Source organism: Colossoma macropomum, unplaced genomic scaffold (genome assembly GCF_904425465.1).
Source record: "Colossoma macropomum unplaced genomic scaffold, Colossoma_macropomum, whole genome shotgun sequence".
NCBI classification, from domain to species: Eukaryota; Metazoa; Chordata; class Actinopteri; order Characiformes; family Serrasalmidae; genus Colossoma; species Colossoma macropomum.
Window position 1 is genome coordinate 27,391,631 of NW_023494791.1, and position 22,100 is coordinate 27,413,730.

Sequence of the window (22,100 nt, forward strand, 5' to 3'; positions counted from 1 at the left end):
ATTGACCATTTACAAAATTATGATTGACACACCTGTTAGCCAATCATAGTCATCTCTGAATGAAGAAAAAACTTCAGAAGAACTTTAGAAGGACTAAGAAAGAATTATTAGACTAAGAAAGATTTAACAGAGGAACTTATAACGCTTGACATGCTGTCCTGATCTGGAGGATGGGATTGTTTTTGTGTCATTGCCTAAGCTTAGTAGGTGACTGTATTTGCTAAAAATAATTTAAAATTATGTCTTAACATAAATTATATTACAAATAAATGTTAAGATTGATTGGCTATAGCTATAGTTAGCTTTTCTTAACTTAAATGCTGACAGCTTGATAAATTTGTCAGGAATAAATAGGACTGTACAGTGCTCACATTTGTGATTAAAATATTAATGTGCTTATACACATGAAATTCCTTTTATTGTTTCATTAAAGTTCGCTGAACAACCTTCCATAAAATATGAGTTTTTTTCAGGATCTAATATTGCTCTGACTAGCTCCAGCATTAGCTTTAACATTAGCTCTACTGAAAGGGTAACTTCTTTCGTCAAAACCGCCTCTTATTAGACGTAAAACCTGCCGTTGTCATCAAGTGACTAAATAATTTCCATAGTTTGACTAAAGTAAACATGGTGTCCATAATCCATATTTCCCTGCTGAAAAAAACAGCACAGACCAGCAGAAACCAGTTTAGACAGCATGGAAGTTTAGCAGTATATCCTATCCCATATTCTTGTCTTTTCTCACACCACATTACATTTGACCTTGACTGATTTTGAAACATTATTAAGCACAGTTTTTGTTTAGCATTTCTATGCTGTTAAGTACATTAAGACATTTGTGTAGCTGTGTCTCTCATGGTAAGACTGCCTGCTAAGTCATTAAACATAAATGTAATTGCTAAAAAACAGTTTGAATGGCTGAACACCACTGTGCCATTCTAAAGCCTCTAATATTGTACTTGTTTCATGTTAAATCCTAATAAAATAGCATATTTATAGCATATATAGCATATATAGTGTTTTATTTAGTTCTGAAGTAAAAAAACAGTAGCATGTTCAGGAAATGTGTTAACATGTTAGTTTTAGGTTAAGTGGTCCCTAGAATTTATTTTGCTTAGTGCATTTGGCTATGGAGGGCAGGGCTAACAACAACCTCTGTGCTTTGTCTATGTATGCAAGCTGAGGGGTTGTGGGAGAGGAAGAGACATGAGTTATAGAGCGACGGTCACCTCTTGTACTCTATTTGCCAATCAGTGGGTATGAACATCGAGTTGTCTACGCTTCTTCTGAAAACCCCCTTGCTACAATATAAAAGAGTGAGAATGACCTACCTACATCCCCAGAGGCAATGTGATAATATCACTATTTTCCAAATTCAATAGCTTTTTGGAAGCTAGTGAAGCTATTTTATGAACCAAATAGCAGGGTAGCGTTGACAAACTCTGATATTGTTTCATTTCCCTAGATTACATATAAACATATATTTTAGTCAATCAAATTGTCTATTTTTCATCTATTAGTTGGAATTGACCCATTGCTGAGCCTGACAGGCTTTCAAGCCAATAACAATTTAACAAATATTCTCTCGTGGAGAATAGGATATTCATACATGACTAATTTACAATCCATACATTTGAATAGCAAAAATGGTTAAAATGTCCATTCCTAGTGATGTAACTTTGCACTGGTACTGAAAAATCAGGCTACTGTCTATATGTGCTCTCTTCAGAGTGTCAGTTTGCTTGCATCATTTCTTTTCTTGTGCTGTCATTTGTTGGACTGAACAGCCCATCAAAGAGCTGTCTCTTCACTGACTGCCAACGCCAATTCAAAATGCTTCATCAGTCAAAGATCTAAACATTACAGCCTAAAGCCCCACTCATGTACCAAGCAGTTTTTAATTATATATAATTAATTAATAATTGGGCTCAAAGACAACAATATAAAGTAACTTCAGTGTAGCGAGCAACTTTTACCTGGCAGTATGATGGATGAATCTGGGTTTGGCAAATGCCAAGAGAGCACTACCTGAATGCATAGTGCCATCTGTAGAGTTTGGTGGGGGAAAAATAATGGGCCCTTTCGTGCTAGCAAAGGGAAATCTTACTGCTACAATACATTAACATTCTAGAGAATGTTACAACTTTAAACATTCCAACTTTGGGAAAAAGTGTTTAGGGAAGGCCCTCTCATGTTTAAGCATGAAAACACCCCTGTGCACAAAACGAGGTTTAAAAAGAAATAGTTTGGTGTGAAAGACCTTGACTGGTCTGGATAGAGTACCAACATCAGAGCATGACTCACGTGATTTCATGAGGTTTTAATACCTTTCATGGCCTCATCATGGCCTTCATTTTTATTAGATGTTTGTTATGTCCACCCTGGGTAAGATCCATATGCTGTGTATGCTCCAATAATAAAAACACTACAAGAGACCAACAGATCTATAGTTAGATCAAGGAAATGCTCGAAGTTAATTTTATTTTCACTTATCATCTCATCAAAGACAACTACTTTTTTTATTCAACACAATCCCTAATAATTTCTCAACCTTCTAAAGAAATGGTAGCAGTGCTACTTACATAACCTGCATTTCACCTTGATTCCAAAGAGCTGTGGAGTTACTGCCTAATTTCAGACTTTTCCTTGCTCTCCAAGATTTTACACAAGTCTCTCTCAGCAAAGTTCATACTTGCATATAAACCATTTGAGAAAAATTTTTAGGCCCATCACAGTACAGAGACTATTCTAATTTTATAAAGGTTTTTAATAATTTGTGCTGTAACCAGGGGTGAACTTTGTTGCTAATGCTATGACTGGTGTGGTATTTTCGAGGCTACAAAACCTTACTGCTAAAAAGTTCATAAAATGACCCATGCTTTATCATATGTTGTACAGTTGTTTTGGCCTGTTCTTGATCTTGGAAGCCAGACTTTTGACTATCGCCAGGTTAAATTACTTTAATTGGTAGGACCTTAAACAGACAGGTCGTGCTGAAAAGGCTTCCAATGTGGCTGCTTTACAGAAATTCTGCAAAAAAAGACTGGCTGCAGTTGTTGCTACTATCGTTGGCAAAATCAAGTTTGGGTGATACGGGTGTTGTAAACTTTTTTCCTTCAACAAATGAAATGATCATTTAAAAACTTTGCTTGAAGATATAAATCCAATGCACAGAAAACACAAAACTGTGCAGTGTTTTTTAGCAGGGTTTTTTCAGAGTTTCTTCGGGACTAGCAACCGGAATCACTAGTACAAAAAATTGCCAGTTGTCCTCAAAGACCACTGCTATTTCACCCATACATGCTAACACTACTTGCAATTATAAGCAAGACATTTATTTGCTAGACTGATGACACAGAACTGTAGAAGCCAGATGTTGAAACTCCCTTCTATTAAAATTATTATAGAAGAAATAACCAAGATCTCAAAAAGCTGTTTTATTTGTTAAGACATTGCCCCAAGAATCAAACATTCTATCAATAATCACATCAAAGCTGCAAGTTTAAATGTGAAAATGCTTATATCATTCAGTAACAATACTTATTTATCCATCAAATCAATAAACAAACTATTTCCATAATATATAAAGAAATCAGTCTTATACCGTATCAGGCAGAGAATATTTAGAGTTCAGTAAAAGCCAATTTATCTATGGATTTTTACCTTAGCATGAAAAAAAAATGCTAATTTTCCCCTCTTTGTCTGACACTACCAAGGAGTATGTTGGGAACCTGTTCTTCTCTTTTTTTTCAAGGTATCGTCAAAAAGCCTAATGACTGAATAAAATACAGAAACATTAATGAGAGCTATTCAGTACTGCAAATTAGCAGACCCTTATAGCTGGAAGTCCCAAATAATAATGAAGGTTCCTGCAGACTTTTCTCAGGCAAGGTTGAAGCCCTGGTTGTGTTCAATGGCCTGGAGAAGTTTCTCCCGGAGGACCTCACGGCTGCTGTACTTGGGCAGGTCCAGCAGATTGAAGCAGGTGTGAGCCACTGGAAGATAGTGCTCTCCACCACCAGTGGGCTGGATGACCAACCCAAGACTCTTCATTCCCAGAATGGGGATCCGATCGCTGCCTGTAAGGAACACTGTACACCGACCAACAACAACAAACAGATGTGAAATGCAACTTTCGAAAATGTATTTAAATACAATGATTTCTAAATGAAGATGCAGGAAACTGTTTATGCTTACGAAGGAATTGCTTCTTCTTCTCCAAAGGTAACTTATGGAAAACTTCCCAGAATAGTTTGATGGTGGGATGTTCAGCCCAGTATTCACCCTTGTACTCAGCACTCTGAGGAAGATCAAAAAAATTCCTGGTTAGTAGGGGCTTATTGATCTATCAGAATATCATGTGATATGAACTTTACATGCAAATGGCTATATCGGCAGAATTCCTGTTAATAAAGCATCAATTACTGGTAGCTTATCTCTAGCATGATCTTGCCAGTCTCAATCCACCTTATTCTTACACCCAATGATGCTTTGAGCGACTTAAGGATAAAACTAATGACGAAGTGTGAACAGACAATATGTTAAATGTTAACAACATCCTAACATGAAATAAATGTGGTTATAAATAAAAATCTACATAATCTTTATTGGTAGGATGCTTGAATGCTTATGTACGATCAGTTTTAATTAATCTGGCATAGAAAGCTGAACCTGCATGAAAGGAACCCCTTAGTCAGACGATTCTTTTTAGAGCCAAGGCAAATTACTTATGGTAATAAAGTTATTTCATTTCAACTTTTTAATTTCATTTACACTTTCAGATACAGGCAGAAAACTGTAAAGCAATGGCATGACATAGCAATGTTTAATGGCCATGGTTTTCAGCGATAACAACTAAGCATTCTGAGCAGTGAGCAGTCCTATGTCTTGAGAGGTTTATACTTGTCACATTCCTGTTCTTGCCATTCTTTCACATTCACTCAACTGCAGTGACAGCAGTATGATGTCCCAGAATGTTTCAGAAACATTTAATGGGACATAAAATGATAACTTGATAAAATGATAAGTATGCACACTTTTCTTGACTTAAACGTCACTTCCATTTTCCAACTGGGTATAGGGCATATTTGGCCATACTCTAAAAATAGTCACATGTCTCTTACAACTATATATGCTAAAGTGGTAAATTTTTACAACATCATGGTCAACATATAACTCCATTTTCAAAAAAGTTGGGACACTGTGCAAAATGTAAATAAAAAACAAAATTCAGTGATGCGCAAATCATTTAAACCCTATATTTCATTCAAAATAGTACAGAGACAACAAATCAAATGTTGAAACTGAGAAATTTTATTGTTTTATGAAAATTGTATGCCCATTTTGAATTTGATGCCAACAACAAAAAAAGTTGGGACAGGGGCATGTTTACCACTGTGGTTCATCACCTCTTCTTTTAACAACACTCTGTAAGCGTTTGGAAACTGAGGAGACCAACTGCTGTAGTTTTGAAAGTGAAATGTTTTCCCCATTCTTGTTTGTTACAGGATTTCACCTGCTCAAGAGTTCAGGGTCTCCTTTGTTGTATTTTTCATTTTATAATGCGCTAAATGTTATCAGTGGGTGACAGATCTGAACTGCACGCAGGCCAGTTTAGCACCCAGACTCAATACAGAGCCATGCTGTTGTAATACATGCAGAATGTGGTTTGACATTGTCTTGCTGTAATAAGCAAGGCCTTCCCTGAAAAAGGGAATAGTGCCTTCACAGATGTGCACGTCACCTGTGCCATGTGCACTAACGCACCCTTATACCATCATGAATACTGGCTTTTGAACTGTGTACTGATAACAAGCTGAGTGGTCTTTAGCCCGGAGGACACAGTGTCCAAAAAGAAATTCAAATGTTGATTCGTCGGACCACAGAACACTTTTTCACTTGCCCTCAGTCCATTTTACATGAGCTCAGGCCCAGAAAAGGCAGTGGCGTTTCTGGATCCTGTTTATATATGCTTTCTTCTTTGCATTTAAGAGTTTTAATTAGCATTTGTGGATGCAGTGCCAAACTGTTTTCACAGACAGTGGTTTTCAGATGAGTTCCTGAGCCCATGCAGTGATTTCCACTACACAATCGTGTCTGTTTTTAATGCAGTGCCGTCTGAAAGCCCAAAGATCACAGCCAGCAAATGGTTTTTGGCCTTGTCCCTTGCATACAGAGATTTCTCCAGATTCTCTGAATCTTTTACTGTTACTATGTACCGTAGATGATGAAAAAACAAAGTTCTTTGCTATTTTATGTTGAGAAATGTTATTCTTGAATTGTTGCACTGATCGTGCACTCTTTCACAGAGTGGTGAACCCCTCCTCATCTTTACTTCTGAAAGACTCAAAACTCATTTTACACCCAATCATGTTATTGACCTGTTGCCAATTAACCACCAGGTTTTTTTTTAAGCATTACACAACTTTACCACCCTTTTGTTGCCCACATCCCAACTTATGTGGAACTTAACATATTTTCTGAATCTGAATAGCAGAAACTGTTTAAATGCTCATCCCTAATATAACATCATACACCACAAAAACTTTAGGCAATAGTTGGCCAGATGCTCCACGACAGCTTGGTGTGTTAGGCCCCATGAGACTTCAACCTCTTACACACACACACAATTTTAGATAATCATACGACAGATCTTCTCGCCTGTCATCAAGCGTTCTCCAAGTTGTCTGAATTTATATTGCCTCTCACAATTTCTTTGATGTGATTTACTGTTCCTTACCTTTTCTAGCTCCTTCCAGTCATAGTATGTGTTCCCTATTACCATTGCCTGTAGTTCATTTGGCTGAAAAAGCTCTAGAACTTTTCCTCCACATACTTTATGAAATCCAGCATAAAAGGCGTTGAAAAGCGGGGCCACAGATGTGTTGAAGATGTAGTCAACATAAGCATCTACAAAGTCTTGCCTAAAGAGAAAATTAGGTAACAATTTTAACTGAAACAAAGGTGTTATACAATTTTAATAACTCAGTAAACTTAATACAATTTTAAGTATGGCACATATATCCAAATCCTTTTGGGGCCAATGTATTTATATACAGATGATACATGGAGTAATTGTTTATCACTTAAATTATAAATGCGAGTTTGTACATTTACTAATTATTAACATCTTACAATTACAAGCCTGAGCTAGTGTGACAAAACAGTACTTGGATTACAGCTAGTCCCACAATGTTTAGAATTTAAGTCATTACTTAAAATTTTTAAATCAGTATCCAATTATGAATAATGAATAAAAATAATTAAAAAATAAATGACTAATTATATAAAATCATATAGGCAAACGTGTACCAATCAATTATACATCTACAGTCTATTGATTGTTTACAGCATTATGCTAATGATAAATGAAATCATTGTGATTTATTCACAGATTTACATACTCATAAATTCTTTACAAGTTGAAGCTATTATAAATTATTACCACAGTCTTGACTGCTGTGTGAATTTCATCTATTCAACATTCATTTGAAGCACTGAATCAGAGCCAAAGGCGTCAGATCAACAAGAGGGCAAATCTCTATAGCAGTTTTGTAGTGAGAGTGAACATTTTAGTGGTAAAACATGAAACAACAACATACCTGTTTTGATTGTTTACACTGATGTCCATTCCATTAGGAATCAGCTCCAAAACCTCAGTAGCGCCAAAATTTTCCACTGTAATCTGAAATGAGAATATAACCAAAACATCAACGTATGAAGTCTTCAAACATGCACTGTATACATTGTATGAAACAAAATATCTTCAAAGCCCAAAACAAGACAAAACATAACAGTAAAATACATTCACCACAAAGTAACCTATTCCTGATGACAATACCTCAGTGTATTGTCTGGACTGACATAAGACTTAATTTATCAATTCCAAACTGCTGATGAATAAAATTTTTTATGCTTGACATTCCAAAGGAATTTAGTTACTACAGTTGACAGCACACACGGTTTGATTTTAGCCGTAGAGAACACAAGTGCCTTCATACTTTAAAAAAAAAACAAAAAAAAAACTAATTTTCCACAGGATTTGATAGATCGACTTGCTCGACTTTCCCAAGGAATTTAGTTACTAAAGTAGACAGCACACTGAGTTGTAACATCTGAGCATAGCTTTTTTGTTAATAAGGCTCACAGACTCAGACCTCTTCCACATTCACCATTTCAATTTACTAAGCTATTCACCATTAACTTGGGAATTCACAGCAAACAGCCAGCTGCACTGCATAAAATACATTTTTTCTGTAATTTTACGTTTTAGTGCTCTGAATTATGCTCATGAGATAGGACAATAATTTTACATATCGGCTTGATTTTTATCAATAGAGAACACAAGTGTGACTTCATACTTAAAAAACTCATTTTCCACAGGATATGATAGCTTGACTTGCTCGACTTTCCAAAGGAATTTAGTTACTGCAGTGCACAACACACTGAGCTACAACATCTGAGCATAGCTGTTTTGTTAAAGCTCAGAAACTGAGATCTCTTCCAAAGTTAGAAGGAGTTGTTTAGCCTGGACTGCTTTTTTGAATGACACACAATACAGGGCAGCCAATCAGGACAGGGCCCGATCAGGCATAACATTATGACCACCTCCTTGTTTCTATGCTCATTGTCCATTTTATCAGCTCTGCTTACTATATAGGTGCACTTTGAAGTTCTACAATTACAGACTGTAGTCCATCTGTTTCTCTGCATACATTGTTAGCCCCCTTTTACCCTGTTCTTCAGTAGTCAGGACCCCCATGGACCCTCACAGAGCAGGTACTATTTGGGTGGTGGATCATTCTCAGCACTGCAGTAACACTGACATGGTGGTGGTGTGTCAGTGTGTGTTGTGCTGGTACGAGTGGATCAGACAGAGCAGTGCTGCTGGAGTTTTTAAACACTGTGTCCACTCACTGTCCACTCTATTAGACACTCCTACCTTGTCAGTCCATGCTATAGATGTGAAGTCAGAGACGATAGCTCATCTGCTGAAGCACAGTTTGTGTTGGTCATCCTCTAGTCCTTCATCAGTGGTCACAGGACGCTGCCCACAGGACGCTGTTGGCTGGATAATATTTGGTTGGTGGACTATTCTCAGTCCAGCAGTGACACTGAGGTGTTTAAAAACTCCAGCAGCACTGCTGTGTCTGATCCACGCATTGAGCACGTTTAGCTCAAAATCAAATAAGTTACCAATAACAAAGATACATGTATTTAGCCAGCAAAGTTCAATTTGGGAGGGATTAGTTTTACACCGTATGGGTATGTAATGTTTTTTTTAGGCTATCAAAGTTTCTCAGTAATTTTAATCCTGTACAAATCCACAGTGTCAGTGACTTTTGTCAGAACGTATTTAGGAGCGGGATGTAATGAAAGTCTCTTCACAACTTTGTGTACCCAGAGTACAACAAATACTATATCTATCAAACTGGCGGTTCCCTTGTTCAGATACGAGAATGCTATGAGGTAAGCCACTTGCCAGGCACAAAAGGTGAACTCAAGTGCAGAACAGTACTGACTCAAGAGCATGCAAAAAAATATATACGAGTCTGCACCGAGTGGGACCCGAGACTCAAAACATCATCCACAACACACATCCTGAATGTTACAATTTTGCTAGCTGAGATTCATATTAACAACATGTTAGTAAAGCTAGTCCATGTGCAGATACGTTAGTCTCAACGTTTTTTCGTTTTTTGTGATCTAGACTTTTTAGTGCTTCAAATGCAATGAGATGACGAACTGCATGGGGACAAAGTCCAGGAAATTCCAAGACTTTTCCAGCACATGGAACTATTTTCGATGACTTTTTCAGGCCTGGAAAACCAAAATTCTATATTCCATGATTTTCATGACCATCTGAACCCTGGGATTAGAAATCATCTCTCCGATAGACCCTGGGACAAAGTACTGGTAACTGAGAGGGGCCCTTAAAGTTCAATCCTCAGACCAGTAGTATCTAATATTTATATTAATGATACTGCCACCTCCGTTGTCGATTGCAAGTACATTTATATGCCAATGACACCATCTTGAACTGCTCAGCTGATTATATTGGTACTGCAAAGGAAAAACTGTGGCATTCAATTAATGCCCTACAGTTGGCTTTTTACAATCATAAACTAGTCTTAAATGTTGAGAAATCTGAATTTATGCTCTTTCCAAAGCTTCTAATACTGATTTTAACATTTTTACAATCACAACCCTGAAGGGATCTGACACTAAAAGAGTTAGTGAATACAAATATCTTTGCATATGGCGAGATGGCAAATGTACTTTTAAACACCATGTTAACAACTTGGCTTCCTGCATCAAAACAAAATGTGTTCCCTATGCACACAAGGAAAAAGACTGTTGAAGCAACACTGCTGTCTATTCTGGATTATGCTGATGTGATATATGGATATGCATCGAGAGACACACTGGCTTCTTTTTATCTATACAACACTTACTGGCCATATGCCATTGTACATCACAAAAATGCTCAGTGTAAATACTGCATTTTATCAAACTCATTTCAGTGACTGGATTACCCTGCAGGTGCCAAGAGCTTTTACTGAACTGGGAAAATCTGCTTTTAGCTACAGTACACCATGCTGTTCATGTGCTGGTGTCACATGAACATTTTAAACTTTTAGGTGCACATTATTGTTTTACAATACATTACAATACACAGAATTACATCTTTATTTATTTATTATTGTTTCATTAACCATATTTTATTCCTATTTGAACTGTTATTTAAGTTATTACATTGTTGCAATTTTACTTGTTTATTCTGATTTGACAGATGTTTTACAATTAAATTTACTATTATTATTTTTTAAGCATTTTATATGTTTTTACAACACAATTTTTTCAATCCCTGATTTCCATATTGGCCCAGCTGCTTTAAATGAGGGTCTCCCTCAATGTACTCCAAGTTTAATAAAGGTTGATTGATTGAAAATTCAAATAATTTCTTAATCCACAAGATAGTGCTGTTCTTTCTGGTGAGAGATTTCTGTCAGCTGAGTCACTGTTAGGAACTATGTTCAGAGAGGAATCGGAAACATGCTTGAAAAATGGCAAAATATGCAATGGCACTTCACAAATAAAAATATCAGCTAAATAGGGTAAGGGTGTATTTTTTTTAATGTTGATTTGTGTACTACACTAGTGTGTTCCACTTATAATAAAACTATTTTAATGGCTGTAAAAGCTATATCACAGAAAGGTGTTACATTAAATGTTTATGACCACACTGCCTGATGCCTGAGACATTGTTTTAAGATAGTTTTCAGATAAGCTTGTAGCCTAAAATGTATTTCTTTTTATTAAACTTGAGGTGGGATGACTAAAGTAAATTTTATTACGTAAAACAAAAGCAAGAAATCACATTGAAATGTCATATAACAAGTCATGTACATCTTAAAACATTTCAAAACATCCTTTTAAATTCTGCTTTAAATGTTCTTTTTCTTTTTTTGCCTGTGTTTCTGCTTTTATTTAATCGATCTACTGATTATTAATTACTTGAAAATTGAACTAAAACTGATCAAAATAAACTGATCACTTGAAACTTTTTCAAAGGATTAGGCGCAGTCTGATACACACATTTCTAGTGCCAGTCTCATCTACATATAGACTTTTTTTTATAGTACCACCATGTAAGATATATATGTAAGAAAATACACTTTAATTATAGTACTTGTGTTCTACAAATGTGTTGTATAACTGTTCTTACTGTGAAGTTCAAGCAGAATGTATCCTCAACGTCATCTTCAGTGTAGTCCAGCAATTGTTGTAGACTTCTATGACCAATATAGAAACAACAGCCAACAGTTATACCAAACTGCTCAAAGTCTGGAGTCTGGAGAAAAATTTGAAAAAAGCAGAACTCATAGATGCTGACCTGCCAACATCAGGCATGAGCTCCTTTAGGTCCTCCAATGTGGGTTTTTTCTTTAGGAGCTTCTTGTACAAGGCCACAGGAAAGTGCAGTTCCACTATAGTCAGGTTATAAATGGCCAATCCACAAATGACTCCAATGAGGTGGAATAAGTCAACATCTTCAAATGTCTGTAACCAATTTGACAAACCTGTTTAAGACTATGTACTAACCTCACACAAGATTCTTTTCTATTAAATTTTAAATTTTATGTTCAAACTGTGAGCCAAATACTTACCTTGTCTGCAAACCAGATGAGCCTGGACTCCTCGTAGTACCTAAACATGCCATATTTGGGGTCCAGCAGTTCTTTCATAATGAGGAGGAAGAATTCTTTCCGCACTCCTCCAGCATCCACAGCCTCCTCTCCAACAAAGATCACCTAAGGGTGGTGCAAAAATAAGTTTTGTCACACATTATTGTCATTCAAAAACTAACATCTGCAGATGTGTACACACTGGCAGAAACTAATCCACTACAAAAATGTCAACAAGTAGCTTTGTTGGACACACTTATTACAACCATTAGAACATAATTCATATACAAAATATTATAACATTAGACCACATAAACATGATTAAATAGGACAGAGTGGCTCTCACACTCTATATCTGTTTAAAATTGAACATTATTTTGAACATTTTTTTTCACGGGGTGTAGAATTTCAGAAGACATGTAGGGTCACTGGTGCTTTTGGATTTTAATAAAATGGATATATTTGTGTTGAAGACATTGTTGTGGACATGTTGTACACATTGTTCCTATTACTTCCACTGTAAAGGAATGTGGGTCTGTAAGTTTCTCTACAATAAACCAATTCTTGTGAAACCACTCTGAATGACTTTGTTCATACGTTAACATTTAAATTATGCAGAAATTTTTAAAAATCAGTGGAATTCCCCAAGACTAATGGTTAGTACAGTACAGAGGACTAATAAGTAAACATTAAGGCTCCTAACTGAAAGCAATACAGTGCTATCCTTACCTTTAGAGGCTTCTTATAATCAACATTTTTGGACTTCCTCAGGACCTCCATGGTGTCACCAACAACATTTTCTCTTCGCACAATGAGAATGAGGCAGGGGTTAACTGACTCCGCTGCTCCTCCAGACAGGAATAAAGAGCTGAAGTTCTGTCTTTGTGCCTGATCCACAGCCATCTGATCAGAAAACAGAGGTTAGAGGAAGCTGAGGCAAATCTGTAATTCAGTCCTCAAATTTAGTCTTTCAACACCTCTATTATTATTAGTATAAAACATAAGGTCATAACAATAGGAAACACAAATTCTACCACTGAAAGTAAAGATGTAGATGTGGTGGACAGCTTTTGCATACACATCAGTTATTAACAACAAAGGATCCAGCAGTCAAGAAATACAACACAAATTATCACTCTGCAGAACAAGAATTAAGGATCTCCAAATGTAATGATATCTTCACAAACAGAGATCATAATTGTCCAGGCAAAGGAAAGCTAGACAGGATGGAAAGAAACAGACAAAGGATCCTTGACCAAGATCAAGCCTCACGTGTCAAAGCCCAGATAACCAAACTGAAGCTCTCGTATTGTGGACATACGAGAAAAAACAATTCATTGGAAAAGACAATTATGCTTGGAACAGTTGAAGGTAAAAGTGGAAGAGAATGGTAACCAATAAGATGGATGGATACAATCAGTGGAATCATGGACAAGCCTTAAAAAAAATCACAAACAGAAGACAGGACAGTCTGGAAAAACAATATCCCAGAGGCAGAACTGAATTGATGGCCTTTAATAACAATAACAATAATAACAATTCTTATATATTCTTACACAACTTATTAATCAATAACAATACAACAATAGCAAACTCCAACCCCCCCTCCCCCCAAACCCTTTACTTAAAAAAAAATAAAGTTAGGACAATTATTGCAAACCAGAGGTCTCCAGAACTACTCTTAGAAAGCCACCATCCAACACAACTGATTCAAGAATAAACAAAAATCTGCTTTAATGTTTCTCATGGACACAAAGAAATAAATGATAATCTTGAAAGGTAATAAATAAACAAAACAAATTGCTTTCAGACTTTTCAGCACTGCAGGTGGTTTCTTGGGTCCAGGACTCACCACTCACCTGCATCTGGATAACAGCATCAGTCTGGAGCAGTGTGGTCTTTGCTTGGGCATCAAATATAAATGGGTATTTGCACAGGATGACCTGAGAATCCATGACCTGTCCAAGCAAAAAAATAAAAATAAGTACAAAATATAGACACAAGCAGCAAACCACGGGTTCAAACACGCATCAGCACAATAAACCTTATCCAGTTTTAGCCAACTAGGTCTAACAAGGCCTAATGCAGTTTCGGCCTTATGTACAGAGAGACGCAAGGACGTCAGAGTTTATCAAAAGGCCTTCATTTGCCATAATTATTGAGCAGTGATCTTCAAACATGATGCATGTGTTATATTGTATGTAATAAGCTATCGAGCTTTGTTGAACATGCAAAAAATTGTCAATTTAGATGTCAAAAATACATAGCTAATGGCAAAATTTCTGACATAGTTGTATTTGCTGAGTGGTTTGGTACTCCATGTTTAACCCTTTGATATGCATGCCATAGCCCAGTGCACCCATAAGGGGCACTTTTGGCATAGAGAAGCAAAGTGAAAGTGGGTCAGAATTTGTCAAAAGGCATATGTTATGATTATTGATCAGGGAACTTCAACAAAGATGTTCAGTGAGTTTTGTTCAGACTGACCTGTTGACCTTCGTATAATAAGCTGTAGTCTTTGAAATAAATGAGACAAAAAGCCAGACAAGGAGTCCAATTTATGACATAACATGTAATCACAAAGTTATTCAGGTCAGTGAACTGAATCACATGGCACTAACTGTTAATCTGCAGACTTCATAACCACACTGTAATAGCATTTTAATGATTTTAAGTGCTAATGCATCCCCTAAAAGCCAACCTGGACCCGATTTTGCAGATCTCATTAGAGTTTCAATATATACAAATGTTTATAAACTTTGAGATGATCAGACAAATGACTGATGAGTTATAGTAATTTAAGCTAACAATACCATGGCTGCAATGATTAATGCCCATGATGATTAAAAATGTCAACATTTTTTTGAAAATAATTTCCTTAGAAAGGCTGGCCACAGTGTGTTTCTAGACCAATTTCAAAAAGTTAAGATCAAAACCCAGAGAGCAGTTTTAAAAGTGTGGTTTCTCAAACAGTTATCAAAACTATGCATTTTTTGAATACACTTGTGACTGCAATTTTTTGGCACACTGTACTACATTACATAAAAAGAGTTATGTGACTATAAATAAAAAAGACAGACATGTAATATGTAATAATTACTTGATTTTCATGAGTAGCACCACCAGTGGCCAAATCTTTTGAAACTTCACTGGTTGTTAGAAAGTGCCCACACAAAGACATAATTTAAGCTTCATGATGATTGGTCACTGTTAAGCCTGTTAAATGCCTGCTGAAAGCTGATTGGCTGATGGCAGCCATAAATTCTAATTTATCTAATTGTCCTTAATTATTTACTTAGTCTGTCTTGTAGATGCTACCAGAAAAAAATCAGCTTAAATGGATGTACAGATGCTAAGAAACTGTTTACAGTTATGGCGCCCTCAATTGATGTATGCACACGAAAATTGATAGAGTACCTCAGAATCTACTACTGAATAAGCCTATTAAGTTTTAAATTATTTGGATAAAGGATTCTTGAGAATTTTTAAATAATTATGAATTACTCCAGAAAAGTTAATTAGCATATGGTACCCATATTGTTTAGAAAAGTCAAAATTTGTTTTATAATTATTGAGGTTCAGGCTCAGAATTTTTTTAAACTAGTTACATGAGGTTTGAGTGAAAACCATAGGGTTTTCACTCAATCCTCATGTAACTGGTTTCAACAGTAGGTTTTGTATATTATACAAATATCTGAAAAATCTTAGAGGCCGAGCACAAAGATCCAAATAGCAAATTTGGTTTGACTCTAAAAAGTTTGGTTTTGGAGTTGGGCTGCACAACAGTACCCCTTTTAGGCCGACTGGGGTCATGTAGTGTACCTAAGTAGCGGGAGGGACTACTACCTATTGACTAAGTTTAAGGTCTCTACAACCTACGGCTTGGTCTGGCCAAACTGTTTAGGGAAGAATCACAATAATAATAATAAAAAAAACATAGCATTCCAATAGGAATTGTTAAAGACATGGATAACAATTAATAAAGTAGCTAATTAGGCGGACTTGTTAGGCAGACTTAGAATTGCTCAGTGTTTTCAGAAAAAAATGGTAAAAATGGATTTTAGGAATATTTATTCTGTAGCAGTGGTTCTCAAACTCGTCCTCAAGGTCTACCAGATGTTTTGTTCTATCCCTATTTGTTGAAAGTTGGGGAAAAGCAAAAATGACTGGGGGGCCCTGAGGACCTGTTTGAGAATCACTGCTCTATACAAACCAAAAGCTCAGGGTATAGCAAGAGAGCTTTTGTTATAAACTAATAATCTAAGTAATGAAAATACACAACTTTGGGTTGGAAGATACATTAATGCTGATCTAACCACCACTGTTTAGATGCTTCTTTTTTGTTAGTCTCAATAAGTTATTTTCCAGGTTTGGTTGGAATCATAAGAGACCCAGAATCAAATTTGCAAATTTAATGAAACCAAGAGATAGAGGTGGAGCTGGCATACCTAATTTTCAGATATATTACTGGGCTGCTCAGAAAAAGAATATGCTCACTTGGTGTAATGATAGGAGGGAATCTTTATGGTTAAATATAGAGTCTGCTCTTTGCTTGCCTTTACCAATTAAGTTCCTGCCATTTACAGGATTTCTGCAGGCAACACTACCTCTCAGAGAGCTTTGTGGTCTGTAACAAACTCCTAGCCTGGAGAGATGTTTAGTCAAATCTTAAAATTCTCTCACATCTTTCATTGTTATCTCCAATTGCTTATAATCCTGACCTTCCCCATCAGTTCTTGAACATAGGACTCTCTAGATGGAGTTGTTCCGGAATCGTCTAATTTCTAATTTATCTAATTTATGTTCAGGCAACATTTTGAAATCTTTCTCATAGATCCAAGAGCAGTTTGGTCTTTTAAAATTTGAATTTTTTAAATACCTGCAAATTTAACATTTTCTCAAATCCTTGCAAGATGAGGGTAAACTGAGAATAGAGCTGACTGAGATAGAGGCGCTTCCTGTGGCCTGAAAGGACTTGTGTCACAAATATATAACTTACTGCCTGGTGTATGTACATCTTCTCTACCTTATTAGAGTGGTATGTGGGAGCGAGATCTGGGCATGAACATAAGTGACGATAATTGGAAATTGACTTGAGAGGGCCTACAGAGTATGCTTGACAGTTCTTCATGAAATTAATTTTAAGTTTATTAATAAGACTTATGCCAGTTCACCTCCATAAGATCTCTTCAGATTGCTCAAATCTTTGCTTTAAATGTAAAGGGGAAAGAGGTACATATATGCACTGTTTTTGGTCATGTAACAAGATACAATTTTACTGGAAGGGGATTCACCATGAACTTCAAAAAATATTGAGGGTTCGCCTTGTCTTCTTGCCTGCTTTGTTACTATCCTACTTTGATAGGGAATCTGTACTTGACAATAAAACAAAGCATCTGTTTTTTATAATAATGCATTTGGCCAAATATTTTACTTTTGTGGTCAACTTCTCAAGTTCCATCTGTTGATTTCTGGTTGTCCCAGGTTACAACAGTGCTTCCATTAGAGCAACTGCCATACAACGTAAATCAGAAAATGTATAAGTTCTGGCAAATATGGCAGTTGTTAATATCTTACCTTGAGGCATGGTCCTAAACAGTCAATTTCTTACTACTTTTTCATCCATTTTTCTCCTTTACTCTATCATGTCATACTGTTAACCATAAGTATGTATGTCCTAAGGTAACTGTACCTGCAAACCTTAAGGTGTGTGCAAATAAAATGTAAATTTAAATGATGATCTAACCATTAGAGTCTGACTGAGATATCAGAAATCTTAAAAAACCTTAAACAGTAACAAAACATGTACAGTGTATCCAAAACCCAACCTTTGGTATGAGAATATGAGAATAATATAACACAATTTTTACAAGTATTTATACAATTATCAGAAATTTTAGCTCCTTAAAATTGGTATCAACCACAGAATTTTCATAGTGGTCAGGCCCTACTTACCATGGAGAACATCTGCTGCTGAATCCAAGTAACATAATCACTCCTGATGTCAACCAGCTCTTCCAGCTCATGTACATAAAATTTGTCATACTGTATGATCTGGCCAGCTCGTTCATTCACCTAGAATTGCAAAATGATAATTTTGAAAGGTAATGTACTAAGGTTTCTTAAAGCTGCAGTAAACAATCTCCGGACATTTTATGTGGAAAGAAACTAAGACATTTTTAAAAATATACATTTTTGAAAATAGATGTACGATTCCTATTATTTACCCCTTGCTTTAGTGCTGTTGATGCCATAATATACCTCCAGGCCTAAGATTGAATTTAACTGTTCTCAATGATAGTAGCTCACATTTTTAGCCATATTCACTTATAGAAACTTTACAGTAATATCTTTGATTTGGCAGTGAAAAGAAACACACACATTTTCTAAACCACTTATCTTTCTGGGTCGTGATGGGGGTGGGGGGTGGTGTGTGGGAGGGTCGCTGGGGTTGGTGGGGATGGGTGCTGAAGCCTATTGAACTATATGTGACAAATGTTTACTATTAAGAAACAGTAGTACAAGAGTGCTACATTTACAAAAGTATAGTTTCATGTTTCAAGTTATATTTATGTCTAACTTTCTAAATTCATCAGCTATTTCACCAGCAAGTAAGGAATGAAGACCTTGGTCTATACGAAAGTTGATTAGGCATAGTAAAAGTGCAGCTCTGGTTTTCTGGCCTGTTTTCCTGTTACAAGGCTGCAGGTTTACACTATCATATTGTAGCATTTGGAACTTGCCATACTAACTATATTAATATAAACAACTGAATTTATATATAACAAACAATTCATCAAAATGAGTTTTTTATATGTTTTATTCAATATTTGAAGAGTTCTGTAAACTAAATGAAATGATAAATACTATACTGTAATTATTTACAGTATTTTTTCAACTTATCTGCCTTAAGATTTGATCTCCACCTTTGAAATATGATGAATTCTGGAAGTAAATTATCATATCTTAATTCTCAATGTTGTACAGATTTTAAAGTCATTTAAAATGTTCTACAGCTCTGTTCGTAATTCTGGTAAAATTCTGGTTTCTTAATTTTTATTTCCAGTTTTCAGTGTCCTGAAGAAATTGAACACGACACTTGTCTGCAACAAAATAAATTAGTTTCATAGCATTAAAAAAACACTGATTCAAAAATGTTTGTCTAACTTAGTGCACTTTATTTCATTCAACAAATTAGTTTATTTCAAATTAGTTTATTTGTTCATTGTACTCACTTTTACAACATAAAAACTGGAATTATACTGTACTAAGACTGTTAGTATGGAGTATCAAAAATACATCACTGTTATCTGTTATTATACACACAGACTTATGGAAAAGTTTGGGTGCACTGGTCAAATTGTATGGTGTTTTGATTTTCTGAGTGAAATTAAGCTGAAACATCCTCTACAGAGAACACAATTCTGCACATTTTCTGCACAATTACTACAAATTTAACATGCTGAGAGGGAAAAAATATATCCAGTGCAAAAGTTATGGCACATTTTAATTTTTAGTTTTTAGTTATTTTAAACTAAATAAATAAATAGATACTCTGCACTACAACTTTCAGAAAATTGTTTAGACTTTTGCATGCAACTGTAACTAGTCGCAGTGTGCCACTCACGCCATAATACTCACTGAATGCAGGATGTCCAGAAATTTGAGGCAGGTGCTAAGGAAACAGGTAAATATCCTATGCTCAGATGGTGGAATTCCGACCTTTTGCATACGGAGCAAATAAACAACCACCTCTTTATACAACTCCACAAGCCCTTGGAAGACTGCTGGTTCAATCTGAGACCACCAATTTCCTATTTAGAAAAAAAAAAAACACCACAAACAATGAGAACTTAAATCAATCATGACTTCTGTTCTAGGGTGTCCAAATTTAATGCCCACACCCCCCATTAAATTCTTACATTTATTCATCACAGAGCTAAAAACACTGAATGTATGTGTAGCCTACTTGTAGGAGGGCGAATCAAACATTTATTAAACAAAACCCATTTTACCAAACAAAACAACACAAATATTCACTATCCAAAACGACAAGTGAACCTACATAATCTCTTAATTAATGCATTTTAAAAAAGTGTATGTTTTAGGCCAAAACCTTCTCTCAAAACTATTGTAAAACAATGTCTCAAATATCAGACAGTGTATCCTTAACCATTTCATGTAGTAACTTTATGTGAAGGAACTTCCAGAGACATTGAATTATTCAGACATTGCGTTCCCATCTCCACTATTGCAAACAATTCAAACCACACTGAACAACTTTGTTTATATTTTAAAGATCGAATTATGCTGTAATTTGGAAAAAGTAATGGTGAAATTCCCCTTCAGGTAACACACTAACACACAGTAGTGATCAATTTGGGGCAACAATTCTCCGACTAATATTGCAATTGCAATTTAAATGTGATTAACTTCTATTAATTATGATCCAGGCCTGTTCTTTGGCAAGAAAACTAGCACATCTATTTTTTATGGCTTGAGGCTTAAATGCTGAATGTAGTGTCACAGACTGCCAATTTGCACAATTTCATCCCCTTGGAATTAATTATAAGGTTCTATCTGACATTTTTGTCAAAATTGAGTTTTTCACATATTCTTATTGTGTGACAACTTCTTAACATTACGTAAGGTTTTTTTGAGGTGTGTGCATTTTTAGAATTTTTATCTAGAAAACAAAAAGGTTCTTTTTGCAAAGTTAAACTTTAACTTAGTTCTATCTGCGAGCCAATCAGCACTTCAAATACACACAAGTGGACCAATCTGGTTACTTTGTCATGTAGCCGCGCTGCTCAGTGACTGTGGAAAAAGGAGCGCAGGAGTCAAATGTGACACACAACGCGAAGTTTAAGAGAAACTTCAAGATAAAAGATTTCACAGATGATCTCATGAGGGACAAGAGTACAAATGTCAGGCGAGTTAAGTGTTTTTTTTTTTTTATCATTTTAGACCTTGCTGAGAAGATTTATATTCATTGTTAGCTACCACGCTAGCCAGGTAACGCTAGCTTTCTAATGTTAGTCTGACAACTAATACTTACATAAGGAGGCAAGCATAAGTATAAGTTTGGGTTTTTGTAGAAAGATCATTCTAACAGTTACCCCTGTATTAAAATATTAATGATTGTAGAATCATTGTAAAATTATATTTTAATGTAGCCTTTAGCTAGTCAGTGGAACCACGCCAATAACTATTTTTGTGATGACCCTGATCCCTGACATGGTAAATATTATCATTACCAGACATAACACCTGTGGAGCCAGCGGCTTGCAGATGGACAGTATTATAGTGCTTTGTTGAAAAAAATGAGCTGATGCTATAGGGCTCAGAATAGGACAACCTGATGAGTTAGAGGTATTTTATGATATTGTGATGAAACAATCATTTTAATTGTTAATGGAAACTGAGTTGTTGCATTGTTTGAAATGTTTTGCAATGACTTGACAATTGTTTATTTATTAATGAATGAATATTAATAAATATCTTTAATATGTAACAATTATTATTGATTATTATTAATAATAAGTTTGTATATTTATATGTCCAAGTTTATAAAACTGTGAAACATAAAAACTTGTTGCTGAAACTCCTTGCAGTCTCCTTGCAGTTCTTTAAAAACTCTTATTGTGTTACGTTATAAATAATAACCCTAAGTGTAATTAAATGGTGAACATTTGAAATGATGACGTCTTAATTACAACATAAACATTAATTCATCCAGCTTATTTTCTTCTTTCTCCAAAATAAGACATTTTGGCTCATTAGGGTCACATTTCTGATATAAAACAAAACCTCACACTGCCTTTATACTGATTTGCTACACTGACCTGCTGGGACAGTTTATTACAGTAGCTGGTTTCTGTCTGAATGAAGGAAAATGAAAACTAATGGCTT

At 35.6% G+C, this 22,100-nt stretch overlaps 1 protein-coding gene across 4 annotated transcripts in view; it reads right to left on the reverse strand.

Annotated features, from left to right (window-relative positions):
• Window positions 1–3,422: 3,422 nt before the first annotated feature.
• herc4 (HECT and RLD domain containing E3 ubiquitin protein ligase 4) overlaps window positions 3,423–22,100 on the reverse strand; it is a 72,010-nt gene continuing 53,332 nt past the window's right edge. For 2 of the 4 annotated variants that reach the window (XM_036574731.1, XM_036574730.1), the window contains exons 14-15: window positions 19,830–20,002; window positions 18,151–18,670 (exon numbers count right to left, since the gene is read on the reverse strand). In XM_036574731.1, the coding sequence (XP_036430624.1) occupies window positions 18,584–18,670; window positions 19,830–20,002 (260 nt within the window). In that variant the 3' untranslated portion in view covers window positions 18,151–18,583. Of the gene's footprint in view, window positions 4,092–4,197; window positions 4,301–6,739; window positions 6,924–7,601; window positions 7,685–11,728; window positions 11,796–11,896; window positions 12,064–12,170; window positions 12,315–12,917; window positions 13,092–14,047; window positions 14,147–18,143; window positions 18,671–19,829; window positions 20,003–22,100 lie in introns of those variants that run through there. The other 2 variants (XM_036574729.1, XM_036574733.1) reach the window with 2 other exon arrangements.